Here is a 14,020-nt window from a genome sequence, read left to right on the forward strand (position 1 = left end):
GCCATTATCAGCAGGTCGTCCAGATAGATGATAAGCCGGACGCCCCTGCTCCGGAGAGCCGCCACTACCGGTTTCAGCAACTTGGTGAAACACCAAGGGGCCAATGATAATCCGAATGGTAGGCAGGTGAACTGCCACATTCGGTCTCCCCACCGAAACCGTAGGAAAGGTTGGGAGGATTGGTGAATGGGGACGGTGAGATATGCGTCCTTCAAGTCGATCTTCACCAACCAGTCTCCTGGCCAGAGAAGGTCGCGCAGCAAATGGATACCTTCCATCTTGAAGTGACGATATAATACGTGTTGGTTTAAATCTCTTAGATTTATCACTGGTCGATAACCGCCATCCTTCTTCTTTACCAAGAAGATGTTGCTTATAAATCCGGGTGACAAGGGGTCTACCTCTACAACCGCCTGTTTGTATAAGAGCTCCTGAAGCTCGTTGTCTATGAGTTCTATATTTTGCGCTGAAAACCGAATGGATTGAGGTATGACATTCAGCACAGGAAGAGATTGGAACTCTATCCGGTATCCTGCTACTGTATTGAGGACCCACGCGTCTGCTGTAATCATGGACCAGGCGTGGGTAAAATACATCAGTCTGCCCCCCACTACTGTGTGTGGAATGGAAAGAGAACGTATACTCACCGGTCGATTGCCGAGATCTAGGAAATCCGCGACCTCCACGTCCCCTCCAGGGGCGTCCTCATGGGGGAAGAAAGGGGACGGTTGGGCCACGGGCAGAGTATATTGCTGTTGAGCGGGAGCAAACTGTTGGTGTGCAGCTCTAACATAGGGCCTATAAGGGGCTGAGCGGCCGGTAGATCGGCCTCTGCCTCTACCGGCCTTGCCAAAAATCTTGGTTGTTTGGCCCGCTTTCTTTAATGACGTCTGCGCCTTATCCAGGCTGGAGAACAAACTGACCACTTTATTAATGTTCTTAATTAGGTCTTCTCCAAAGAGGAGACCGTCAGCGGAAGGGCCGGGTTCATTTTCAGCTAAGTGGCTGAGCTGGGGTTCTAGTTTCATCAGTATAGAATGGCGACGTTCAACTGAACACGCCGTGTTGGCACTGCCCAGCATGCAAATCGCACGCTGGGCCAAACCCCTTAATTGTGTGAGATCCACTAGCTGGGCAGCCGCGTCTGCTTGTTCAGATAAATTTAAAATTTTGGTAAGCGGTCCCAGCATATCTTGTATGCGATCTTGGATCAGTTTGAAAGATCTTTCGATCCCCTTCTTTGAATATTTCCCCGCCCGGGTCAAGTATTTAAGGAGGACCGGGTCTATTTCTGGGGTAGTGGCCACTTTCTTGGTCACACATGGTCTAGGGCATTCCGCCCTTAGTTTGTTACGGTTAGTGCGGTCTAGAGGTCGCCTAATCCAGTGTTCAATGTATTGTGCCACGTGTGGCAACGGAGCCCAGTCCCCTGAGCGCGGGTGTGTGATTTCATCGGGGTTAAACAGGGGTTGACCCTGAGCATCTAGGATTGCCTCGCTGGGCATTTCTGGTGCGGTATCAGAATACTCCGCCTTAATCACCGCATCCTCCTCCTCAGAGTCTGTGGCCTGAGCCACGTCAAACTCGCCGGACTCGCTCGAGGATTCGTCATTAGACGTATCGAACGAGTCTGGTTTGGTCCGTCTGGCGGACTTCAGCCCTTTTTAGTTCTCCTTGGGGCCCAAGGGTCGAGAGTGAACTTTTGGATGCGGGGTGCGGCAGACCGGGTCGGGTTCTGCCTGGGACATATTATAAACTTCCCCTGCCGGGGAGTCGGAGTGTACGTTCATGTGCTTCCTTTTATGAGTTACCTTACCCCTGCCTGAGATCTCATTAGAGGCAGAGGGTACAGAGGGGTCAGAACGTACATGGGCAGCTAGAGCTGCTTGGATGGACTTAGAGATTAATGCTTGGATTTGTGAAGCAGACATTATCTGTGAAGCTTCAATGTCCACGGTCTCATCAACCTGTGTGGAAGTTTCTCCAGTCATCTCACAGTCTATGTATAGTACACTACTGGCTACAAGTAGCCTAACTGATAATCAGTCACTATAAAGGGTTAACCTAATGCCACAGAGCAGATGCTAAGAGGGAAGATACACAAGTATATTGTACCTATTATAGCCCACTGGACCCTTCTAAGGAGTAGTCAAGGGTGTAAACACCTAATAGCTAACCTGCAAACCGGACAATAACTAAGCTGCTGTCGCTCCTTTCACCCCTCGCTCAACACTGGCGCCGGTGAGAGGAGGAGGATCTCAGCAAACAGGGTTTACAGCCGTAGTCTCGCGAGACTACGTCTGTAAGCTCCTCTGATTGGGCGCATAACAGAAATAGGAGGCGCGTCGCAAGAATGCGTCACTCAGACACGTCTCCCCGCCACTGAGTCCACGAAAAGGGTGCGAGTGGTGGGAGGAAGCCGAGGAAGACGGCGCGAACAACAAGGTAAAATGGCGCCTGAGGAAATAGGGAAATTTACCTCAGCGCTAGAAAGAGAGAGCAAAGAGTAAAAAGGGGAAGGAAACGCCGTGAAAATGCGGCGCAGTAAGCAAAATAAGAATGAAGGAAGAAGAAAAGTACAGAACAATAAGAAAATACTAAGAATATATAAAATATATATATATAAAATATAAGAGAAACTAAATATATATACAATACATATATTACATAAAAATGAACTGAACCAGGACAGACGGGAACACGGGGACACTAAAATGGGGGGTCCCCAAATGCCTGCAGACCTGGCACAAAACAGAGAAAAATCAGAGAGCAATGATATACTTAACCAGCTGCCATGAGCAGAAAGAAAGAGGAAGAGGAGGTCCAGCCAGCCCCTTATATGGGTCTCCGACCCAGGGGAAGGGAGTCCAGGGGCTGCTGGGAGTTGTAGTTTTAATGAAAATTTTCTAATGTTAATGAAATTAATTCTGCTTGTAATTTTCTGCTATGGGCATTAAAAGAAAGGTTTAATGCAAGATATGAACCTCCTGTCTGATATATAAATTAGTACGTTTAAAAATGTCCTCTTCTGACCCCTATAACTTTTTTATTTTTCTGCATACAGGGCGGTATGAGGGCAAATGTTTTGCGCTGTGATTTGAGGTTTTTATCCGTACCATTTTTGTTTTGATGGGACTTTTTGATCCCTTTTTATACATTTTTTTATGGTATACAAAGTGACCAAAAATATGCAATTTTGCCCGTTGAATTTTTTTTTACATGTACGCCATTGATCATGTAGTTTAATTAACATTATATTTTTATAGTTCCGATATTTACGCACGAGGCGATACCACATATGTTTATTTTTGTTAACTTTTTTTTTAAATGGGAAAAGGGGGTTGAGTCAAACTTAAATCACATTGATTACATTTCTTTTCACTTTTTTTTACACTTGTATAGCCCCAATAGGGGACTATGACATGCAATCTTCTAATTGCATAGCATAGCATTGATCAGTGTTATGGGCGCTAGGTGCCTGGACCGACCCGCTATGACGCGAGGTCAGCATGTGACCCAGCGTTACATATATGCTTATACCTACATTCCACTGTATGTTTTGGATTATACACATTCAGATGATACAGTGTGTACAGAGCAATCATATAACCCCCATTGCTAAGACAAAGGGTTTCAAAATCAAAAGCTTCCACAATATAACGCTGGTTCTTGAAACTTGGCAAACATGGTTGCTCTTATGTCAATTCACAGATTAACAATCCAGAGAGCATCTATTGTCTTATGTTTTTCTCTAGTACACCTTCTGTTTACCTCAAACATTCCACACTTTATGGCATTTGTTTTTCTCAGAGACACTTTCTGACCTAGTGGAATTACATTGTATAATTTTAATTCATAATTGAAGCTTTGACACAATATTGTACCTCTCATATCAAAACTCTTGTTTTATTGGTAGAAATAGCATGACAGGGCACAGCATGGTGCGAAGGGGACATGGCCTTCCCCTGCGTCAAACTGCAAGAGGTGTAAATTGTAGTAAAAATTTATGACCTGTTGGAGCTGGTGTAGAATTCTGAGGCTGCTCCATGGGCAGCCTCAGAATTCTACGTAGGTGACAGGGGCAACACTTTACTTAGGACTGACATATGATCCCCCATTCCCCCATTGTGATTTTTTCACTACTGTATTGCTAATTTGTTTGCTTGGATCATCGCATTGTGGGGAACTGTTTCAACTACTGAAACCTGCACCCAAGCTTTTTTTTTGTGTGTGTCTTTTAAAGTGCTGTTCTTTAGTCTACATTAAAATATATTATGTTTTCTGTTATACAGAGGGGTGATTTCTCCTGTAGGCGGTCTAAAAGGTCCCAGAACATCTCCACTCCAATGTGTAGCAATAGCAGAAGGGCATTCAAAGCCTGTCCTCTGTGTAGATTCTACTGAAGAACTACTATTTACTGGATCAAAAGGTGAGCAAAGAGACTGGGTAAAGACTTTTAATACATCAAAATGGAAATTATTTTTAGCAACAGTGTAGGATTGTTTGTCACAGTGTGGATCAATGTTTAGTACTGATGACTTCAGGTGCTAGAATTATAGACGCAAATCCAGAGCTAGGCTTTAAAGGGGTTCTCCAGGTGAGTTAATAAAAATAAAAATGCCCCAAAGCCACAATACCTGTTCTGTGTCCCCTGTAGTTATCCATGTGGTTTTGGCAGTTCTTGTGGCACCTGTTGTCTCCTAAATATTATTTTTCCTTGCTTGCACCCCAGACTACAACTTCTAGAAGTCAGTGCAGCTCTGTGTAATGGCTGCCAGCCAATTTCTCTTTCTATCTGTGTGCATGCTGTGTTGTTGTCAGCAGCACACACTGTACTTGTCTTTTCTTTCAAACTATCCTTCTCCTCAGCAATAAATCATGATATACTCTACAAGTCAGCAGTCAGTGATAAGATCTACAGCAGGAAAAGAGCAGCTTTATGAGTTGTGACTGAGAATCTTTACTTGGCTTCTCTGCCTCACACAGGGAAGGAAGGGGGAGGGGAGATCTGGCTGTGAAGCGAGAAATCACACGGTGTTTGTCTTGCAGGAGGGTGGGAGCTAGTCTCAGTGAGGGGTTTACACAGAGACAAGCAGGATCTGAATATGACGTCTTTCTCTCACTCCCTGCATGTAAGTGACAGCTGAAAGAGGGAAACTGCTCTATAAAGCTAATGAATTATAGTTAGACAAATAAATAGGTTGGTGAGAGGGAAATGGGATTGAGAGGGGCTATGGGTTTAGTTCCCCGGAGTACCCCTTAACCCCTTCATGACCCAGCTAGTTTTGGCCTTTATGACCCAGTCTGTTTTTTTCAAATCTGACATGTGTCTCTTTAAGTGGTAATAACTTTGAACTGCTTTTACCAGGTAAAGTGGTTCAGAGATAGTTTTTTCGAGTCATATTGTACTTTATATTAGTAGTAAATTTTTGTTGATACATGAAGCAATTTTTGTGAAAAACTAAATTGATGCCAAATACATTTAGTTATTAATTCACATCCACAATATGTCTACTTTATGCTGGCATCATTTGATAAACATTCTATTACTTTTTTACAACATTAGAAGGCTTATATTATTACGAGTATTTTCTCAAATTTTCTACAAAAGTTCAAAAATCAAATTTTTTGGGGGGGAACAATAACATTTTTAATATATATGTGTGTATATACCGTATTTATCGGGGTATACCACGCACCAGCCTATAACACGCACCCTCCTTTTACCAAGGATATTTGGGTAAAAAAAGTTTTTTACCCAAATATCCATGGTAAAATGAGGGTGCGTGTGTGTGTGTGTGTATACCCCGGTACACCCCCAGGAAAGGCAGCGGGAGAGAGGCCGTCGCTGCCCGCTTCTCTCCCCCTGCCTTTCCTGGGGTCTAGAGCCCTGCTGCCACCGCTTCTCTCCCCCTGGCTATCGGCGCCGCTGCCCGTTCTCTCCCCCTGACTATCGGTGCCGGCGCCCCATTGCCTGGGACGCACACCGGAGGCCTGAAGCAGCGCGGACCCGACCCCGGCAACTGGTAATTATGCAACCGGGGATGGGGGAGACAGCAGCGCCGCCGGCACCGATAGTCAGGGGGAGAGAACGGGCAGCGGCGCAGATAGCCAGCGGGAGAGAAGGCCGGCAGGGGCAGAGAAGCCGGCAGCACTGGCTGTCTCTGCACCTGCAAAGCCGCTGCAGTTCATTGATTTAAAGAGCCCGCTTTAAATCATTGAACTGCAGCGGCTTATCGGCGTATAACACGCAGGTAGACTTTAGGCTAAAAATTTTAGCCTAAAAAGTGCGTGTTATACGCCGATAAATACGATATATATATATATATTTAAATATATATATATATAGTATATATACCGTATTTATCGGGGTATACCACGCACCGGCCTATAACACGCACCCTCATTTTACCAAGGATATTTGGGTAATAAAAGTTTTTTACCCAAATATCCATGGTAAAATGAGGGTGCGTGTGTGCGCATGTATACCCCGATACACCCCCAGTAAAGGCAGGGGGAGAGAGGCCGTCTCTGCCCACTTCTCTCCCCCTGCCTTTCCTGGGGTCTAGAGCCCTGCTGCCGCCCCTTCTCTCCCCCTGGCTATCGGCGCCGCTGCCCGTTCTGTCCCCCTGACTATCGGTGCCAGCGCCCCATTGCCGGCGCCGATAGCCAGGGGAAGAGAAGCGGCCGCTGCCCCGTTGCCTCCCCCCATCCCCGGTGGCATAATTACCTGTTGCCGGGGTCGGGACCGCGCTGCTGCAGGCCTCCGGCGTGCGTCCCCTGCGTCGTTGCTATGGGCTGCACCGATAGTCAGGGGGACAGAACGGGCAGCGGCGCCGATAGCCAAGGGGAGAGAAGGGCCGGCAGCAGGGCTCTAGACCCCAGGAAAGGAAGGGGGAGAGAAGCGGGCAGCGACGGCCTCTCCCCCCTGCCTTTCCTGGGGGTGTATCGGCGTATAACACGCACATAGACTTTAGGCTAAAAATTTTTGCCTAAAAAGTGCGTGTTATACGCTGATAAATACGGTATATATATGTATATATACACGTGCGCATATATAAATATATGTATATATCCATGCATTTATATATATATATAAGTATTTATTTATCCATGTATATATCCATGCATTTATATATATATATATATGTATTTATTTTATTTATTTGTTTTTTACTACTGTACAACAGCTCCCCCCTAGTGTCTCGTGCAAAAAGCATGCAGTACCAGATTTAGGACACTGTTGTACAACTAAGCAGCCCCTTTACAAAAAAAAAATAATAATAATAAATAAAGTGAAAGTAAAGCATGCCGGTGGGCGCAGCGTCGGCAGCTCGGGACGGGTAAGGGACGTCGGGGGAAGGGGGAAAGATAAGGGACACTGGGGCCTTCTAGCAGAGCAGTGTGTGTGTCCCGATCCCCGTGATCGGGACACACACACTGCGCTGCTCAGGATTTTTCTATGCAAAACGCTGCCATCAGCTAGTCAGTTTTGCCTAGCTGATAGGAGCGATCGCTGTAAGGGAAGGGGCATGAAACCCCCCTAGGTCCCGAGGCAAAATGGCTGGCTATCAGTGATAGCCACCATTTTACCGGGCGCAGCGGGATGCCGCGAGTAGTGGCCAGTATCTGTATGACGTATATATGTACGTCATAGGTCAGGAAAACCTTCCCGGTCATGACGTACATGTATGTGATGGGTCGGGAAGGGGTTAAAGGGGTACTCCGGTGGGAAACTTTTTTTTTTTTTTTTTTTTATCAACTGGTGCCATAAAGTTAAACAGATTTGTAAATTACTTCCATTAAAAAATCTTAATCCTTCCAGTACTTATTACATAGTTACATAGTTAATATGGTTGAAAAAAGACATACGTCCATCTAGTCCAACCTGGGCATTGAAGTGAAGGGTGTAAGGGGATAAGGGGAGGGGAGGTAGTTTTATAATTCTGCATAAGCATTAATGTTATTTTGTTCCAGGAATGTATCTAACCCTGTTTTAAAGCTGTTAATTGTTCCTGCTGTGACCAGTTCCTGAGGTAGACCGTTCCATAAATTCACAGTCCTCACGGTAAAGAAGATGTGTCGCCTTTAGACTAAACCTTTTCTTCTCCAGACGGAGGGAGTGCCCCCTCGTCCTTTGGGGGGGTTTAACCTGGAACAGTTTTTCTCCATATTTTTTGTATGGGCCATTTATATACTTATATACGTTTATCATATCCCCCCTTAAACGTCTCTTCTCAAGACTAAACAATTGTAACTCCTTTAATCGCTCCTCATAGCTAAGATGTTCCATGCCCCATATTAGTTTAGTCGCGCGTCTCTACACCCTTTCCAACTCCGCAGTGTCCCTTTTATGAACAGGCGACCAAAACTGAACAGCATATTCCAGGTGAGGACGTACCAATGCTTTATAAAGGGGGAGTATTATGTCCCTTGAGTCCATGCCTCTTTGTATACATGACAATATCCTGCCGGCTTTGGAAGCAGCAGCCTGACATTGCATGCTATTCTGTAGTCTGTGATCCACAAGTACACCCAGATCCTTCTCTACCAGTGACTCTGCCAGTTTAATCCCCCCTAAGACATACAATGCATGCATGTTATTAGTACCCAGATGCATAACTTTACATTTATCCACATTGAACCTCATTTGCCAAGTGGATGCCCAGACACTTAGTCTATCCAAGTCATCTTGTAACTTATGCACATCCTCTATAGACTGTACCGTGCTACAAAGCTTGGTGTCATCTGCAAAGATAGAAACAGAGCTGTTAATGCCATCCTCTATATCATTGATAAATAAATTAAACAACAGCGGGCCCAGTACTGAACCTTGGGGTACACCACTAATAACCGGGGACCAATCAGAGTACGAATTATTGACCACCACTCTCTGGGTACGATCCAATCTGGTGTTCAATCGAGTTACAAACTAAAGTTTCCAAGCCCAAAGACCTTAACTTACCTGTCAGACGTCTGTGAGGGACAGTATCAAACGCTTTGGCAAAATCCAAAAACACTATATCCACAGCCATTCCTCTGTCAAGGCTTCTACTCACCTCTTCATAAAAGCAAATTAGATTGCTTTGACAACTTCTATCCTTAGTAAACCCATGCTGGCTATCACTTATAATACTATTATCCCCTATGTATTCCTGTATGTAATCCCTTATAAGTCCTTCAAACAATTTACCCACAATGCACATTAGACTTACCGGTCTATAATTGCCTGGCGAAGACCTAGAGCCCTTCTTGAAGATTGGTACCACATTAGCCTTGCGCCAGTCCCTTGGCACAATACCAGACACCAGAGAATCTCTAAATATCATGAACAAGGGTACAGATATTACTAGAACTTACCTCTCTAAGAACTCTTGGGTGTAGTCCATCCGGCCCTGGAGATTTGCTTACATTTACTTTACTTAACTTACCTTGTACCATCTCTACATTAAGCCAGTTCAGTACATTACATGATGTGTTACCAGCACTGACCTGGCCAATGTCAGCTCCTTTTTCCATAGTGTATACAGAACTAAAGAATCCATTCAGTAGCTCCGCCTTCTCTTGATCGCCCGTGACAACCTCCCCATTATCTTTATTAAGGGGTCCTACATGGTTTTTTGTATTTATATATCTAAAAAAATATTTAGGATTAGTTTTGCTTTCTTTGGCCACCTGTCTCTCATTTTGCATTTTTGCTGTTTTTATTCCATTTTTACAGATTTTATTAAGCTCTTTGTACTGTTTAAATGTTATCGCTGACCCATCAGATTTGAATTTTTTGAAGGCTATTTTTTTGTTGTTTATTGCTCTTTTAACCTCATTTGTCAGCCATGTAGGATTTAGTTTTAATTTGTACCCCTTTGGTATATATTTAGCTGTATAGTTATTTAGAGTTGATTTAAAGATGTCCCATTTACCTTCTGTATCAGTATTTGACAACACCTCCCCCCAGTCTATATCCTGTAGTGCAGCTCTCAGCCCAGGGAAATTTGCCTTTTTAAAGTTATATGTTTTTGCCTTCCCCATCTGTCTTTGTTTTCTACATTTTAAGTCAAAAGTAACTATATTGTGGTCGCTATTACCAAGGTTTTCCCGCACAGTTACATTACCAACCAGCTCTGCGTTGTTGGAAATGATCAGATCCAACAAGGCATCACTTCTTGTTGGGTCCTCCACAAACTGGCCCATAAAATTATCCTGCAATAAATTTAGGAATTTTCTCCCCTTTGTAGTTTTAGCCAACCCCGGACCCCAATCTATATCTGGATAGTTAAAATCTCCCATTATTACCACTGTACCTGCCCGGGCGGCCCTCTCTATTTGTTTATACAGCTGACCTTCTATCTCTTCAGTGATATTAGGGGGTCTGTAGATTACACCAAATACTATTTTTTCTATATTTTCCTCCTTTTGTAATTCTACCCACAATGATTCCACATCCTCAGAATCATCACACTGTGGCATCGTTCACACTGACTTTCATACCACTTCTTACATACAGACAGACTCCACCACCTTTTCTGTTCATTCTATCCTTGCGAAACAATGTAAACCCCTGCAGATTAACGGCCCAGTCATGCGAGGAGTCCAGCCATGTCTCAGTGACCCCAACTATATCAATATGTTCCTCCAGTATCAAGGCCTCAAGCTCCGTCATTTTATTTGCTAGGCTTCTGGCATTTGTGAACATACACTTTATATTTCCATTATGTTTTACACATATAGTCTAACTAATGGGATTTTCAGAGTTATTGGGGTTAATGTTATTTTTTTAGTTATAAGGGCTAATTGTACTATTTTAGTTATTGGGGCTAATGGGATTTTTTGAGTTAATGGGGCTTATTGTAGTTATTGAGTTATTGGGGCTAATGGAATTTTTTGAATTATTGGGATTACAATTTTTCGGGCTACATTTATTTTTACGGCTGGTTTGTAACCCATGGATCTCCTTATCCACTGCTCTTAACCTCCCCCCACAGGACTCCTCTCCACCCACCATTATGTCCTGACCCCTCTCTAACCTATCCATCCCACTGTCTGCTTTCTTTGCTTTATTATCCTCCCCCCACTCACCTAGTTTAAATACTCAGCCACCCCTTCCAGGATTCTTTCCACCAGCAGAGTTTGCACCCCAATGAAAAGTCAGCCCAGTGCTCTAAAAACCCAAACCCTTCCCCCTTACACCACGACTTAAGCCATGCATTTAACTCCCTAAGCTCCCGCTGTCTTTCCTGCGATGTGCATGGCACAGGAAGTGCTCTGCTAAGTGTCCCTTAACCGTCTCCCGGCGTCACTTACCCGGCCATGCGGTGTCCCGAGCGGTCCCGGCGCGGGCGGCGTCCTCCAGGCGGTCCCGGCGGTGGTGCGTCCCGGAGGTGAGTTTCCGACAGCAGGGCGGCATCTTCATTGGCAGCAGTGAGATCGCCGTAAAGCGATCTCACTGCTGCCTCTGGGAGTTTCAAAACTGCAACTCCCAGCATGCCCAGACAGCCTTTGGCTTTCTGTGCATGCTGGGAGTTGCAGTTTTGCAACATCTGGAGGTCCTCGGTTTGGAGACCACTGTATAATGGTCTCCAATCTGTGCTCTTCCAGATGTTGCAAAACTACAAATCTCAGCATGCTCAGTCTGTCCAGGCATGCTGGGAGTTGTAGTTCTGTAACATCTGGAAGAGCACAGATTGGAGACCATTATACAGTGATCTCCAAACTGTGGACCTCCAGATGTTGCAAAACTACAACTACCAGCATACCAGACTGCCCAAGTTGTAGTTCGGCAACATTTGATCCTTCATATATTGCCGAACTACAACTTCCAGCATGCCTGGGCAGTCTGGGCATGCTGGGAGTTGTAGTTTTGCAACAACTGGAGGCACACTAGTTGGGAAACATTGTCCGTTTCCTACCTCAGTGCCTCCAGCTGTTGCAATTGTTGCAAAACTATAACTCCCAGCATGCACTGACAGACCATGCATGCTGGGAGTTGTAGTTTTGCAACAGCTGGAGGCACACTGGTTTGGAAACACTAAGTTTGGTTGCAAATCACTTGAAAGTTTATTACTTAACTTAGTGTTTCCAAACCAGTGTGCCTCTAGCTGTTGCAAAACTACAACTCCCAGCATGCACGGACAGCCAAAGGGCATGCTCGGAGTTTGCAACAGCTGGATGTTTGCCCCCTTCCCCCCAATGTGAATGTACAGGGTACACTCACATGGGCGGAGGTTTACAGTCAGTGCTGCAAGTTTGAGATGGCGCAAATTTTGCGCTGCAGCTCAAACTCCCAGCGGCAAACTTGCTGTGAACCTCTGCCCGTGTGACTGTACCCTAAAAACACTACACTACACTAACCTAAAATAAAAAGCAAAAAACACTACATATACACATACCCCTACACAGCCCCCCTCCCCAAAAAAATGAAAAAACGTCTGGTACGCTACTGTTTCCAAAACGGAGCCTCCAGCTGTTGCAAAATAACAACTCCCAGTATTGCCGGACAGCCATTGACTGTCCAGGCATGCTGGGAGTTTTGCAACAGCTGGAGGCACCCTGTTTGGGAATCATTGGCATAGAATACCCCTATGCAAATCCCTAATTTAGGCCTTAAATGCACATGGCGCTCTCTCACTTTGGAGCCCTGTCGTATTTCAGGGCAACAGTTTAGGGCCACATATGGGGTATCTCCGTACTCGGGAGAAATTGCCTTACAAATTTTGGGGGGCTTTTTCTTCTTTAACCCCTTATGAAAAGGTGTAGTTGGGGTCTACACCAGCATGTTAGTGTATAAAAATTTTATTTTTTATACTGATATGCTGGTGTTGCCCTATACTTTTCATTTTCAAAAGAGGTAAAAGGGAAAAAAGACCCTCAAAATTTCTAATGCAATTTCTCCTGACTACGGAGATACCCCATATGTGGGCGCAAAGTGCTCTGGGGGCGCACAATAAGGCCCAGAAGGGAAGAGTGCGCCATGTACATTTGAGGTGATTTGCACAGGGGTGGCTGATTGTTACAGCAGTTCTGACATAAACGCAAAACAATAAATATCCATATGTGACCCCATTTTGGAAACTACACCCCTCATGGAATTTAATAAGGGGTGCAGTGAGAATTTACACCCCACTGGCGTATGACAGATTTTTGGAACAGTGGTCTGTGAAAATGAAAAATAAAATTTTTCATTTGCACAGTCCACTGTTTCAAATATCTGTCAAACGCCAGTGGGGTGTAAATGCTCACTGCACCCCTTATTAAATTCCATGAGGGGTGTAGTTTCCAAAATGGGGTCACATGTGGGGGGGTCCACTATTCTGGCACCATAGGGGCTTCCTAAATGGGACATGCCCACCAAAAACCCTTTCAGAAAAACTCACTCTCCAAAATCCCGTTGTCGCTCCTTCCCTTCTGAGCCCTCTACTGCGCCCGCCGAACGCTTTACATCCACATATGAGGTATGTGCTTACTTGAGAGAAATTGGGTTACAAATTTTAGGGTGATTTCTCTCCTTTTACCCCTTGTAAAAATTCAAAAATATGGTCTACAAGAAAAAATGAAGATTTAGAATTTTCTCCTTCACTTTGCTGCTATTCCTGTGAAACACCTAAAGGGTTAAAACACTTACTGAATGTCATTTTGAATACTTTGGGGGGGTGCAGTTTTTATAATGGGGTCATTTATGGGGTATTTCTAATATGAAGACCCTTAAAATCCACTTCCAACCTGAACTGGTCCCTGAAAAAGTAAAATTTTGAAAATCTTGAGAAAAATTGGAAAATTGCTGCGGAACTTTGAAGCCCTCTGATGTCTTCCGAAAGTAAAAACTTGTCAATTTTTTGATGCAAACATAAAGTAGACATATTGTATATGTGAATCAATATGTAATTTATTTGGAATATCCATTTTCCTTACAAGCAGAGACTTTAAAAGTTAGAAAAATGCAAAATTCTCAAAATTTTCGTGAAATTTTTAGATTTTTTTTTACCAAGAAAGGATGAAATTTTACCAATATCATAAAGTAGAATAT

The 14,020-nt window shown here is 44.3% G+C and overlaps 1 protein-coding gene across 5 annotated transcripts in view; it reads left to right on the forward strand.

Annotated features, from left to right (window-relative positions):
• Positions 1 to 14,020, forward strand: part of KIF21B (kinesin family member 21B) — a 768,527-nt gene that overhangs the window by 638,526 nt on the left and 115,981 nt on the right. For all 5 annotated transcript variants that reach the window (XM_056557611.1, XM_056557612.1, XM_056557613.1 and 2 more), the window contains one exon: positions 4,293 to 4,429. In XM_056557611.1, coding sequence (XP_056413586.1) covers positions 4,293 to 4,429 — 137 coding nt within the window. The remainder of the gene's footprint in view (positions 1 to 4,292; positions 4,430 to 14,020) is intronic.

This window comes from Hyla sarda, chromosome 2 (assembly GCF_029499605.1).
Source record: "Hyla sarda isolate aHylSar1 chromosome 2, aHylSar1.hap1, whole genome shotgun sequence".
NCBI classification, from domain to species: domain Eukaryota; kingdom Metazoa; phylum Chordata; class Amphibia; order Anura; family Hylidae; genus Hyla; species Hyla sarda.